The sequence below is a fragment of the Lynx rufus genome, unplaced genomic scaffold (genome assembly GCF_022079265.1).
Source record: "Lynx rufus isolate CCGP_SWC_20201006 ecotype Redwood Valley unplaced genomic scaffold, mLynRuf1.p SCAF_6, whole genome shotgun sequence".
In the NCBI taxonomy this organism is placed as follows: Eukaryota; Metazoa; Chordata; class Mammalia; order Carnivora; family Felidae; genus Lynx; species Lynx rufus.
In genome coordinates, this window is record NW_025814878.1 from 135073518 (window position 1) to 135087058 (window position 13541).

A 13541-nucleotide genomic window follows, 5' to 3' on the forward strand; every position below is an offset into this window, starting at 1 on the left:
TTACAATCTCTCTCTCTCTCTCTCTCTCTCTCTCTCTCTCTCTCTCTCTCAAAAATAAATAAATAAACATTGTTAAAAAATTAAAAATTAGTAGTCATCTATGTTCGATGGACTAGGAATGAAATGCCTCAAGGAAAGAACACTAGCAAAATGTGAGGCTGGGAGGCCATGTTTCCCTGAGGAACGTGGAGTTCATATCACCAATGACTGTAAGAACACTCAGGACTGAGCGGGTCCTGGAAACCAACAGCATCTCTGCTTTCCTTGTATTGGTGGAGAGATGAATTCCCACAGTGCTGGCGACGAGGAAAGACACAGCACATTAAACCTCTTCTTCACATGATCATCACAACAGCTAGCATCTCTGGCTTGAGGTGGTTCCCCATTATTTCTAACTGATGGAACACCTCTGAAGATACTAACATCCTTTACAGGTGAAAAACCCGAGGCTTAAAAAACAAAACAAAACACACCCATGACTTCTTAGCAAGTTAGTGGCAGAGTCCGATCCTGAAATAAACCTTGTTGACTTCAAAGCCCACATGCTGGAATTGGAAAGAATGAGTGAATTTTACGGGAAAAACAGAATTCCAGAGGAAAGAAAACAGACGAAGAGTCCTGAGACCCAAAAATCAAGTGAAGAGAGAGTCAACTTACCAGCATATTTTGTAGTGTTAGATTCATCCATGGACCAAAAGCAATAATCGAAGGCAAATACCTGAAGGAAAGAAGAAAATATTAAAGATTAGTAAACTTCTAGGAGTATATCAAACTGCAAAAAAGAATTCACGATGAAGAAGAGGATCCCTATTACTGTCTGATGAAGACAATAAACACTATAGGTTTAATGCTTTATTAATCCTAAAGTTTCTTTTGGACTACACTGATGGTTATCTTACTGGATTAGAGTCCATTGCATATGAATAGGCTATTCATATGCAGAATATCCAGAATGCAAACAGCCAGATATCTTAACCAAAAAAAAAAAAAAAAAAAATTGACAATGCATTTAGTAAGAAAAAAACAATGACTTCTCACCCAAGTCCACAGTTTCTGCATCTGCTAAAGCCATTGGCTAGATTCCCATGGCTTCTCAAGTAACAACTTCCCATGGTTTCTCAAGTGATCAACTTGCATTGGAACCACTTCCTTCCAGCTTTCCATGATGCCACCATTTGTAGCTAAAGCTCCAAACTCCCCACATTTCCACCTTGGACTCTGTTCCCTGTTTCAACGTACCATCTTGGGCCAAGTCTTGCTAACAAACCGATAACTCACTCTTGGGTGCATTTCTGTAGAGTTACCAAATGACTACTATGTATCGGGAAAGGCTGATGCTTCTCCCATTTGGAATCTCATCCAATCACAACTTCCATGCATATAACCATCACTCGTGTTCCAGCTGTCATTAGCAGATGCACAGGGCAATGTTCCCCGAAGCATGATCCAAAAACAGTAATTTTAGGAGATATTCCATGAAAAAACAATTAAATTGTGTTGGAAATTTCACACTATTTGAGATCCTCAATGCAATTCTCAATATTAAAGGCTCTGAAAAGTTATCCAGCAAAGAAACCCATTTAATTGCTTAACTTTATTTCTCCAATTAATTTTAGTGAAGAGACCCTTTCTTAGTTAATGCCTATATGAGCATGCCTTGACACTATTGTTTCTCAGCATACCCCCTTAGCAAACTCTGGCGCAGAGGACCCAGTAGCCACTTTTCTGGGCTCTTGGCTACAGCTTTCCCCCCCCCTGCAGTCCAAACAGCAATTTACAGACCTCCCACAGACAGGAACCCTTTAATGCTTAATCATTTCCTAGGGATTGTAAGCACTGAACAAGCAGAACCCAAACTCTGTGAGCTGGCATTGAGACTGTCTGCAAAGAGGCATTTCCAGTCCATGCCCCCTAACTTCCTTATGCTTCTGCTGAACTTGTCTATACCTTGGAATCAGTAGGAACAATTCCACCCCTGTCCTTGTTCTCCTCTTCATTTACACCCTTCAAAATGCTTCTTCTTCTTTTTTTTCGTTTTTTTTTTTTTTTTTTGAGAGAGAGAACGTGTGAAGGAGAGGTAGGGAAAGAGAGGGAGAAGAGACAAGAGAGAGAGAGAGAGAGACAGAATCTCAAGCAGGCCCATGCTCAGTGCAGAGCCCAACTCAGGGCTCAATCCCATGACCCTGGGATCATGACCTGAGCTGAAAGAGTTGGACACTCAAGCACGCAGTTGCCCCCAAAATGCTTTGTATTTCTTAAGGCCCAATTCAATACATTTTTCTTCCAGGAAATATTTATTGTTTAAATCTAAAAGAATTATCTCTCCTCTCTGAAATCTTACAATGCTGTTTAATCCAGTTTCTCACAACTCTGATTCCACTGATCTGTTTTTCATTAATCATGTATATGATCCTTGCATATGGTTTATCTCCACTGGTCGACTAAGTTCCTTGAAGGCAGGAACCATACCCAATTCACACTTGTATCCTAGAGTTTTCACAGCGGTTATTTGTAATAATTTACTGAGTGATTAATGATACCGAGACCTTGCAAGAAAGCAGGTACTTTCTAAATCGTAAAAAGATAAGTTATGCTCTGAGAGTTTCAGTACTACATACACTTTCGTGCTTTTACAACCGATTCAGGCATATACAATGCACAACACTCACACCATCAATCTCAAATCCAAATTCAATTCTGTTACTTATACACACTATTCATTCTGGCCTTACAGTAACCAAGGTTAAAATGAACACTAGTTTCAGCCAACAGAGTGTGGGATATTTACTACATTCGAGGGCTCTTCCAATGACTTGAGAGACCACACAGGAGAAAACCAGTTAATCTTCCTGCCTCTGGGCAGGACTGAACTTCAACACTTCTCCTGAGACATGATGATCTGTCTTGTTTTTAAACATTTCTAGAAAAGGAGGTTCCATAACCTCCCTTTGATGGCATCTTATAACACTTAACTTCCATTTTCAGGACATTTTTCCCTTCCTTTTGACCTAAGTCAACTCTCCTTACTTTAAATGGCCAACAGAGGCTGTTTTCCAATTTTGATGTATCCTCGTTATTTTCCTCTAGAGTCTCAATGAATTCCTCTTAGTAGCTTCTCTAATACAGGGAAACAATCATTTATTCCGCATATGTTGATTTTTTGTACCCAAACTTATTTTTAACCATTTGCTACTCTGCATATGGGACAAGAAGGCTAGGGAAGTGTAATGCGACTTGACATAAAATGAAATCTACCCAGGGGCGCCTGGGGGGGCTCAGTTGGTTAAGTATCTGACTTCGGCTCAGGTCATGATCTCGAGGTCAGTGAGTTCCAGCCCCGCGTCGGGTTCTGTGCTGACAGTTCAGAGCCTGGAGCCTGTTTCGGATTTTGTCTCCCCCTCTCTCTGCCCCTCCCCAGCTCACACTCTGCTCTCTCAAAAATGAATATACACTCAAAAAATTTTTTTTAAATTAAATCCACCCCAAATTTGAGGGTCTACCTCTCAGTAACATCCCAAATTCTGTGCCAACTTCCATTTCTAGCGGTTAATAAAGTTGGTTTTGCTCACAAAGAGGAAGATAAAAAAAAATTTTCATTTTAACCATTTGCCTTCTAAAATTCAAACCCTGCAGAGGAGGTTTAAAAGGAAGCAAACAAACAACAGCAAAAACCTGCAGAGGAGAAAAGGCCCATGATAGTACTGGTGGATGTGACTGCTCTTTGCTGGCCAAAAATAATAGAATTCCCTCATCTAAATTAGGTCTCGAATTTCAAAACCTTGGATGACAGACATTTAGAATGGCCATCCCCCATCCAGTCATGGAGTACAGGTTATTATTTTAGCAAATATTTACCATTAAGGGGGCGCCTGGGTGGCTCAGTCGGTTAAGCGTCCGACTTCGGCTCAGGTCATGATCTCGCGGTTCGTGGGTTCGAGCCCCGCGTCGGGTTCTGTGCTGACAGCTCGGAGCCTGGAGCCTGCTTCAGACTCAGTGTCTCCCTCTCTCTCTGACCCTCCCCCATTCATGCTCTGTCTCTCTCTGTCTCAAAAATAAATCAACATTAAAAAAAAAATTTTTTTTTAAAGAAAGTTGACGCCCAGGGGTGCCTGGGGTTAAGTGTCCAACCTCGGTTCAGGTCATGATCTCCGGGTTCGTGAGTTCAAGCCCCATGTCGGGCTCTGTGCTGACAGCTCAGAGTCTGGAGCCTGCTTCAGATTCTGTGTCTCCCATTCTCTCTCTGCCCCTCCCCTGCTCACACTCTGTCTCTCTCTCCTTCAAAAATAAACATTTAAAAAGTTTTTTAAAAAAGAAAATTGACGCCTAGACACCTGAAGGATTTCCCTAAAGCTCAAAGCAAGTGGACAGAAAAATTCTTGTTATAATTTTTTTCTTTAAAGTAGGCTACAAGCAATCATCCCTTCTATGAACTTCTACAGCACTTAGTAGCTCCCACGGCACTAGTTCACACGTGGTCCTATTTTATGACTCAGATCTTCTGTGTGGGTCTTACTGCCACTTGAAACCATGAGCTCCTTGTGGACAGGGACTATGTCTCATGAACCTCTCACCACCTGGGTCAGGATCTCATCCAGAGTGGCCATTCTAGAGAGTATTTTTTCAGTAAATACACATAATACCAGAAGCAGGAGTTGGAATGCAGACACAAACACAGAAGAGATGTGAGAACCAGTAAGAGTAAGCAGAAGTTCAACAGCAAGATATATTTTTGGATATTTTATTACTTTCATATGCATGTTTTTGAGGTTAAAAATGGTTAAAAATACAATATGGTCCCGAGATGAGCACCAGGGTCCCCTTTGACACCATTATGCTGTGGCTCAGGTGGATAACAGGTATGGCCACATCATGTATACTTTATAGTTTGTACAGAGATTAGACCAATTATTTGTTGCTAAAACAATTATTTCTTATGACTGTTATGAAAACAGTTTCAAGGATGTTCAAACTAATTTGTTTTATGTAGCCCAAAAATTTCCCTTGTTACCTTCTTAATCCTATAAATAAACTATTCACAAACTATTAGCCTTCTTTTCATGGCCAGATTTAATTATAATTTCATCACAAAAGGTTTGTAACAAAAGGGGACATGATTTCCTTTGGTCCTTTTGATTTTCCAATACAAAATCTACTGACATTTCGGGGCATCTTAGTGGTACAGTTGGTTAAGCATTCGATTTCGGCTCAGGTCATGATCTCCGGGTTCATGAGTTCAAGCCCCATGTCGGGCTCTGTGCTGACAGCTCAGAGCCTGGAGCCTGCTTCGGATTCTGTGTCTCCCTCTCTCTCTATCCTACCCTGCTCACTCTCTCTCTGCCTCTCTCAAAAATAAGTAAACATTAAAAAACAAAACAAAATCTACTGACATTTCAAAAGAGATATCAAAACCATCTTCTTGAGAGCTATTTCTTGAAAACTGACCATTTCAAATTAAAAAGAAAATCATGTTTTTCAAAGCCACCACAATATATTTGAGAAATATGTTACTTAAGACTTTGAATTCCTTTCAATAAAATTCCCAAATGCTTATACAGGAGTGCTGATTCATAGGGGCACATGTACCCCTATGTTTATAGCAGCGCTTTCAACAATAGCCAAATTATGGAAAGAGCCTACATGTCTATCAACTGATGAATGGATAAAGAAGATGTGGTTTATATACACAATGGAATACTACTTCACAATGAGAAAGAATAAAATCATACCATTTGCAGCAACGTGGATGGAACTGGAGGGTATTATGCTAAATGAAATAAGTCAACCAGAGAAAGACAGATATCATGTTTTCACTCATATGTGGATCTTGAGAAACTTAACAGAAGACCATGGGGGAGGGGAAGGGGAAAAAAATAGTTACACACAGAGATGGAGGGAGGCAAACCCTCCATCTCTCTTAAATACAGAGAACAATCTGAGGGTTGATGGGGGTTGGTAGAGGGAAAAGTGGGTGACAGGCATAGAGGAGGGCACTTGTTGGGATGAGCACTGGGTGATGTATGTAAGTGATGAACCATGGAATCTACCCCCAAAACCAAGAGCACACTGTATACACTGTATGTTAGCCAATTTGACAATAAATTATGTTAAACAAAAATAAAATGAAATAAAATTCCCGAATGCTTATTTCCTCTATTCATCACGAAGGCCCTAGCATGGTAACTGCGGTGTGGGGGTGGGGGACTTCTTGATGCATACAACTGACTAAAACGATAAATCAAATTTGGAAACCAAGTGTAAATTTCTGGTCTTGTCAACGCCAACCCACATGGTGAGCATTTTTTGTGAAAGCACCCACACCTTCCAAGAGCCTTCAATTTGATAAAGAGCCAAGAGGACAGATGCTGTCCAGTTGTTTCCAACCCTGAAAGCCATTGTCTTTGTTGTTTCCAAGAAAACTTTACTCTACCTTCTCAGAATCCCACTCCTTCCTCCTCATTTGCAACTTGTAAAACTCATACTGGCATTTAATTCCCTGCAGCTTGCTGTTCACATCTGTTCCACCTTCATTGCTCTCTTAAAAATGTTAGCTTTGCATCTTTGTGAACCACTGAACATCTAGTAAAGTTACGACAAGCTGTTTTTAATAAGGCAAATGTGCTGAGTGGTATATATTCCGAGGCAAAGGAGTTCCAGGATGCAGGCACAGGATGCAACACAGTCAAACTCCAGTCCTACCTAAAAGTTCTAGCTCTGATGGCATTTCAGCAAAATTCAATTTTTAAAAATGCAAGAATCTTCTGTGTCCTTGAAGAACCAGAAGGCATCAGCGTCCTAAGAAACATGATCTGTCATCATTTTCCTGACCCATGGAAACCAAACACGCAGGTCCATGCAAAGCAACTACCTTCCGTTCCTCCTTGGTGTGGATTCACCGAGAAGTTCTCCAACTGCATGATGTTTGATTCCCACAGCAATCACAAATACCTATTTGCCACCCCTCTCAATTTCAGGTACTACAGGGAACTCAATTATGTATTAGGCATGTTGTTTGTCCTCTGGTTGCAAATAGTCTGGATAAAAATAACAAAACAAAACAATTATCCTTGGGACAAAAGGGACATTTTTTTCCCAAAATTACTTAAAATACATTCTTTTACACTTATTTATTTTTGAAAGAGGGGGGGATGAACAAACTGGGGAGGGGCAGAGAGAGGGAGAGAGAGAATCCCAAACACGCTCTGCACTGTCAGCACAGAGCCTGACACAGGGCTCGATCCCATAAAACGTGATTTCATGACCTGAGTGAAAATCAAGAGTTGGATGCTTAACCAACTGAGGCACCCAGGCGCCCCCAAAATCATTTTTACCTCTTACAGCCCCTTCTTCAGGCAGAAAGTGAGGAACCCCAACTTATCTCAAGATAATTGTACATAAACAAATATTTCTAAACATATAGATCAGATTTCTGACACAATGAGGAAAGCCCACTCTGTTTCAATTTCTCCAAATTACAATCTTTCAGGGGCACCTGGGTGGCTCAGTGGGTTAAGTGTCTGACTTCAGCTCAGGTCATGATCTCATGGTTTGTGGGTTCGGGTCCCACATCAGGCTCTGTGCTGACAGCTTGGAGCCTGGAGCCTGCTTCGGATTCTGTGTCTTCCTCTCTCTCTGGCCCTTCCCCACTCACACTCTGTCTCTGTCTCTCAAAAAATGAATAAAACGTTAAAAAAATTTTTTTTAATCTTTCAATGACATCTCAAATGTTACTTCTTTATAAAACTCTTAAGGATACTCATTGCTGTGAATTTCTTATCTGTGTGTGTGGGGGGGTGGTAATATGTGTGTGATAGAGATTCCCTTTGTTCTGCTAAATTACTAATTCTTAGAGGCCAAGACTTTGGTTTTCCTAATGTTTTTCTTGTCCATAATTCCACCAAACAAACAAACAAAAAATCTGAGAATTTGCTCTATAAAGCAACTTCTTGGTAAAGTACCTTTTAATTAAATGGTCTTGTAAATCTGTTTTCATGTAGATGGCTGCTTAAAATGGCACACACTGACTGGTTACTGTGACCCTAGGAGACACCACAGTGGTCCCTTGTCAAAGCCTCTGTTTTCATTCAACTGTGGAAGTAACAGGACTAGGGTCACCCTACAGACATTAGTTGAGCAAACACCCCTAGTCATCTATTCTGTCCAGAGTTACCCAGATCTTCAGCTCTGAGAGTTTCCACCCATGACCAAGGAATCCTCTGGGCATATTAAGCACAGTGGGAAGTCCACAGGCAAAAGGAGGAAAAGAGAATGGAGACCTGTGAGGGAATCCCTCCTTCAGCAGCTATCTTCCTCTCCTCACCTCTGCCCGGTGATCTACAACACGTTCTTCAAGTCCTGTCCAAAGGTCACCTCCTCCAGTGTTTCCTCACCCTCCTTCCTCTGTGCTGGCTTAGTGAAAAGCTGTACCTCTCTAATACATCCTCTACCTATATAAGTGCATATTTTACATTCAATTAGGTTTGTGAGGATTTAAGCAAATACCTACCAATACGATGCCTGGTGTAAAACAGTGACTCCCTATCGGCAGCTCTGTTACCAGTATTAATGGCATCTATGAGCCAGCTTCTCTCCCCAGATAGTAGCCCTACCGCTTGTGGAGTGTTTAGTATTTACCATGCACAGTCCGGTGTTCCACAGTCTCATTGAGCCGCGACCTCCCCTGAGCCAGGGGCTGTGCGGATTCATTTCCTTATTTCCTACAGGTACAGATGTAGTTAGATGGTGTGATAGCTCGATTCGCTTTATCAAATTAAGAAAGCAAAGTGAAAAGGCAACAAAGATCCCCACGGCCATCAGCGGAAGAGTTGCTATAGTTTCTTGAGTTCTGTTAACAAAAGCATCAATGCAAAGCACACTACTTGCTACCTCCCAAATCCAGAATCTAAAGGGCTTCCCTTGGGGGAAAGAACACTCCATGCGGACGAGCTTTCCTTTGCACGAAGAAGTGTGTTTCCCTCCTCTCTTTGCACAATCAATCCACTGTTCACATCTGCAGCCCCAGCTGCCATTAACAGCCTGTTGTGGCAACTACCTAACTTTGAAACTGCGCCTGAGATCTCTTCACAAACCCCCATTTCTCTAGCTTTAGAAGTACTGGCTTGCCAATGTTCAATTTTGTCAAGTTCAAAGACCCCAGTTAACCTGAAAGACAAGTGCCAAATCTGTTCGCATTTCACCACACCGTTATGAGAACTGAGTCAGACCCCTCCCCAAATTAAAGCCCTAGACAGTTCGGGTCATGTCGGAATCTTCCTTTTAGTGTCAAGTTTTGACACTCTTCCCCTTCATTTCTTTCTCCTAAGTCAGAGATGTGAAGAGTCATAGAAAAAAAAGAAGAGTTAGATGTCGTTCATCTTGAAGAAGCTGGCCTGAAGCGGAAAGGAAAGTTGGTCATTGAAGCCTGTCTGATGCCCAGAACCATCTCCAACCGCTGTTTGCAAAAGTGGCTTTGCCAGCACCCACTCAAGCCCTGCATGAGAGCATATCTGCTCCTGTGCATCAAGAAGTACCATGATGGTCACCCCTATTACTGGTGACTTCTACCAGCAGACACTACTTTCCCATTAAATTTTTTTTTTCAACGTTTATTTTATTTTTGGGACAGAGAGAGACAGAGCATGAACGGGGGAGGGGCAGAGAGAGAGGGAGACACAGAATCGGAAACAGGCTCCAGGCTCTGAGCCATCAGCCCAGAGCCCGACGCGGGGCTCGAACTCACGGACCGCGAGATCGTGACCTGGCTGAAGTCGGACGCTTAACCGACTGCGCCACCCAGGCGCCCCACTACTTTCCCATTAAAATGCTGTCGAGTAACGGTTCCCTTTTTGCAGAGATTAATCATTTTCTTTATCTATGCCTAGATGTGCACACCAGACGACGTCTTGAGTCACACAGTCAATATTGCCTGACTGACTGGGAAGATGTCAAAGCCAGATTTTGCATAAAGACTCAACGCAAGCCAGCAGCGTCTGCTGTGCACCAACGGGCTGATGAGGCAATGCCCCTGGTCTCGGGGAATTCACGCTCTGTCGTAGGAAACGGCTAAGCTGTGGGCAAGTGCCACTCTACACCACAGGTTGAATTTCTATGGGTGCGTGGAGAAGCGGCTCGTCAAAGAACTGGCTTGTCTTTGTCGTAAGCATCTGCTGAGCCGGTCAGGACAGAAACAAGAGCCCCCCACTTGTAAAGCCCTCACTCTCTAATAGAGGGAAGTAACCAAGAGAAGGAAAGAGCGTGAGCTGTAGAAGGCAGTGCAGACATAGGAAGATCGAACAGTGACCCGGTGGGGCTGGGGGTGGAGGAGCGAGCCTCCAGAAATGTTTCTAGAGAAGGTAAAGCTTGGGCTGAAGTTTGACAAATGATCATGAAGAAGACAAATAAGAAAGGTGCTCCAGGGAAAGGGGGAACCTGGCAAGCAACAGAAGAAAAGGAAGCAAGGGCCACTGGAGTTGTTTGCAAGAGCAGTGGGCAGGGGAAGGAGGAGGGGAGAACTGGGGGGGGGGGGCAGACCACGGGACACTTCATGCTCCTTACTGAGAAGCTCGCGGGCGGATGACAGGGCTTCGTTCTTACTCTGAATGATCACCGGGGCAACTGTGTGGAAGATGGACCAAATGGGTGTAAGACGAGCAACAAAGAGGTCAATTAGCAAAGCGTTATGAAGAAGGTAAAAGTTTTTAATTATCAGCCTCGGCACAGATGGAGGGAAGCTGTAGTGAAAATCACTTTTTTTTTTCTTTTTGCTCAGAAACCCATACCTTATTTATTCTAGAAATAGCATCTTTCCTTTGGACAATTGTGCTAACTCCCACACCAGCCACGTGGTTCCCGGGAGCTACCGCCATGTTCTTATGTGGCATGCAAAATCATTTATTCAAGGGCCCCTGGGTGGCCCAGCCAGTTGAGCGCCTGACTCTTGATTTTGGCTCAGGTCCTGATCTCATGGTCACGGGATCAAGTCCCGCATTGGGCTCCACACAGAGCATGGAGCCTGCTTGAAATTCTCTTTCTCTTTCTCTCTTTCTCTCTCTCTCTCTCCCCCCCACCCCTCACGCACACGCTGTCAAATCAAATCAAATCAAATCAAATCAAATCATATATTCCACGTATGATTACTCAAGGAAGAAGGCAGGAAGAGCCCCCGTGTGCACGGGGGACACTTAGTCCAGAATCTCTTGGCCATAGTTAACTGGCCCTAAAGTGGATGTCTTTGGGAGTTTTGGATTTGAAATTAGGGAAGCCAAACAAGTCTCTCTCAAATGATGCTATAAAAATCTGGGACATATTGAGGCCATGCTTCTAACCACAGGAACTAAAGAAGCAGGCACAGCTGGAAAGCAGTGAGAGACAGAAAGGAAGGGACCCACATGGGAACAGGCACAGGAGATGGGGAAATCAGGAGAGGCGACTGCCATCTGAACCCCAGCCACCTCCTGTCCTTGTAAAGGATGCCCCAAAGTCATTCGTATAACTTTATCTTGCGCTCCCTCCAGTTTGAGTTCCAGTCACTTTCAGCAGACAGACTCCCAGCTACTATTGGAAGAAAATAAATGTGAGAGATGTTAAAGGAAGAAGTCATCGGGCTGGGTCGCCCTGGAATACAGGAGTGAAGGTAGCGTGTGAATTTCAACAGCCTGTGGGAAAAGGCACCGAAAGTGAAAACATCCAGAGTTCCAATAAATTTGAAAGCGGGAATGAGCTCTCCCAAGTCCCAGACCGATATTATAACAGGGTGGAGACCTTCCCGTTTATACCACAAACGTACAAATTAGTGGTGTGTGAGCAATGCAGTACTAACTGAATTCCAACTCATTCTGATACTCCATTCTTTTCATGTTTAAGCCCTTTATCATTCAGTTCTAAAATCTGCCTCACTGGTTGTGAGGGGCGGGGGTGAGGGTGTCACAAATATACAACCTGTGTTTTTTTTTTTCCTCCTGGTTCTTTCATGCTCTGATTGCTTCACCCCCCAAAAAAACAAAAAAACAAAAAACTAGCCACCGGGATAACTTCACCAACAGCATATTCACAAGGTGATTTGGGTGTTTTCAAACACAAGAATATTTCTTCATCAACAAAAACAGGCCAGAAGATAAGCTGCAAATATCTGTGTATGTGCTGCATGGTGTCTAATAAATGACGGCTGTTGCTCACTAAAACCAAAAAAAAAAAAAAAAAAAATCAAATAAAACCCAGGTTGAATTTGAGTCACCGAGGCACCACCTGCCATGAGCGATCTCTGGAACTGGTTTAGACCCGACCAGTATCTCGTCTCCTTTGCCGATCACCCCTGCGGGACCGGGCGTGGTGGTCCAGCACAGAGAAGCTGGGTGGACCCTGAGTCCCCAGGTCAGCAGAGATGGGAAACCCAAGGTACTCCAGGGATTGTAAACAGATTACACTGGGAAGGCTGGCAGAGAGTTCACTCTCCCAGAGGTAGGGGAGGTGGGAGAGATTCCTGAGAGCCTGCCTGGTCCAGTAGGTTTTGGAGACGGATTGATGCCAAAAGCAAGAGAGATGGGGTCTGTAGTCCATGAACCTGGTAGCCATTCAGCTGTATCTCTAGGCATCTAGAGAGGCACACGGTTACAGTGGGGACATCTGCCTCTGAACAAAGTCCGAGAGAAGGAAAGAGGAGACAGGCAGAGAGCCCATAGAAGTTTCAATTCAGAAATGTACACCAGCATGATTCTGAGGATTTTGTTGTTTCTTGGGAGGTTTTTCTTGTTGTTTTTGTTTTTGTTTTGTTTTGCTTTTTAACAAATGTGACTTAGGACTACAAAGTGTAATGGATTGTATTACTGTTCCAGATTAGTCACTGTCCTCCCTGAAAGGGGATTACACATCCCTGCCTGATGTGACTGCAGTGCTCTGGAAGGAGGAATATAATCCCTGACTTACTGACATCAGGCTTGGCCATGTGACTTGCTTCAGCCAATTAAACGTGGACAGAGATGTTGCCAGTTCAGAGCCAGGTAAGAGGCCACTGCCTGGTTCTCTTCTTTTTCTCTCTGCCGAAGTAATAGCACATCCTAGATAAGGACTGCTCCTCTAGATGGGCGCCCAGACCAAAGCCACACGGTGCAGGGCCACAGCTGACCTCAGCTGACATAGAGCATCTAAGAAATAAACCTCAGTGGTCTCAAGCCACTGAGTAGTGACTGGAGAGTTACCACTGCATCACGCATAAGCTGATGGACGCACAAAGTGGTTATTATAAAGTGAATCTCGATTGCTCTCACCTGATATTCTACACTCATAATTTATCCTACGTCCTGCAGCCAGATTAATTTCATGCATGCTCTGATCATGTGACTTTTAAAAAGCTTTCTTTAATTCCAGTGCTGTTGACATCATGTTTTATTAGTATTAAGAGTACAATATAGGGGCGCCTGGGTGGCTCAGTCGGTTAAGCGTCCGACTTCAGCTCAGGTCACGATCTCACAGTCCGTGAGTTCGAGCCCCGCATCGGGCTCTGGGCTGATGGCTCAGAGCCTGGAGCCTGCTTCTGATTCTGTGTCTCC

At 43.4% G+C, this 13541-nt stretch overlaps 1 protein-coding gene across 3 annotated transcripts in view; it reads right to left on the bottom strand.

Annotated features, from left to right (window-relative positions):
- Positions 1-13541, bottom strand: part of KIF13A (kinesin family member 13A) — a 209641-nt gene that overhangs the window by 103640 nt on the left and 92460 nt on the right. For all 3 annotated transcript variants that reach the window (XM_047101542.1, XM_047101541.1, XM_047101544.1), the window contains exon 4: positions 658-718. In XM_047101542.1, coding sequence (XP_046957498.1) covers positions 658-718 — 61 coding nt within the window. The remainder of the gene's footprint in view (positions 1-657; positions 719-13541) is intronic.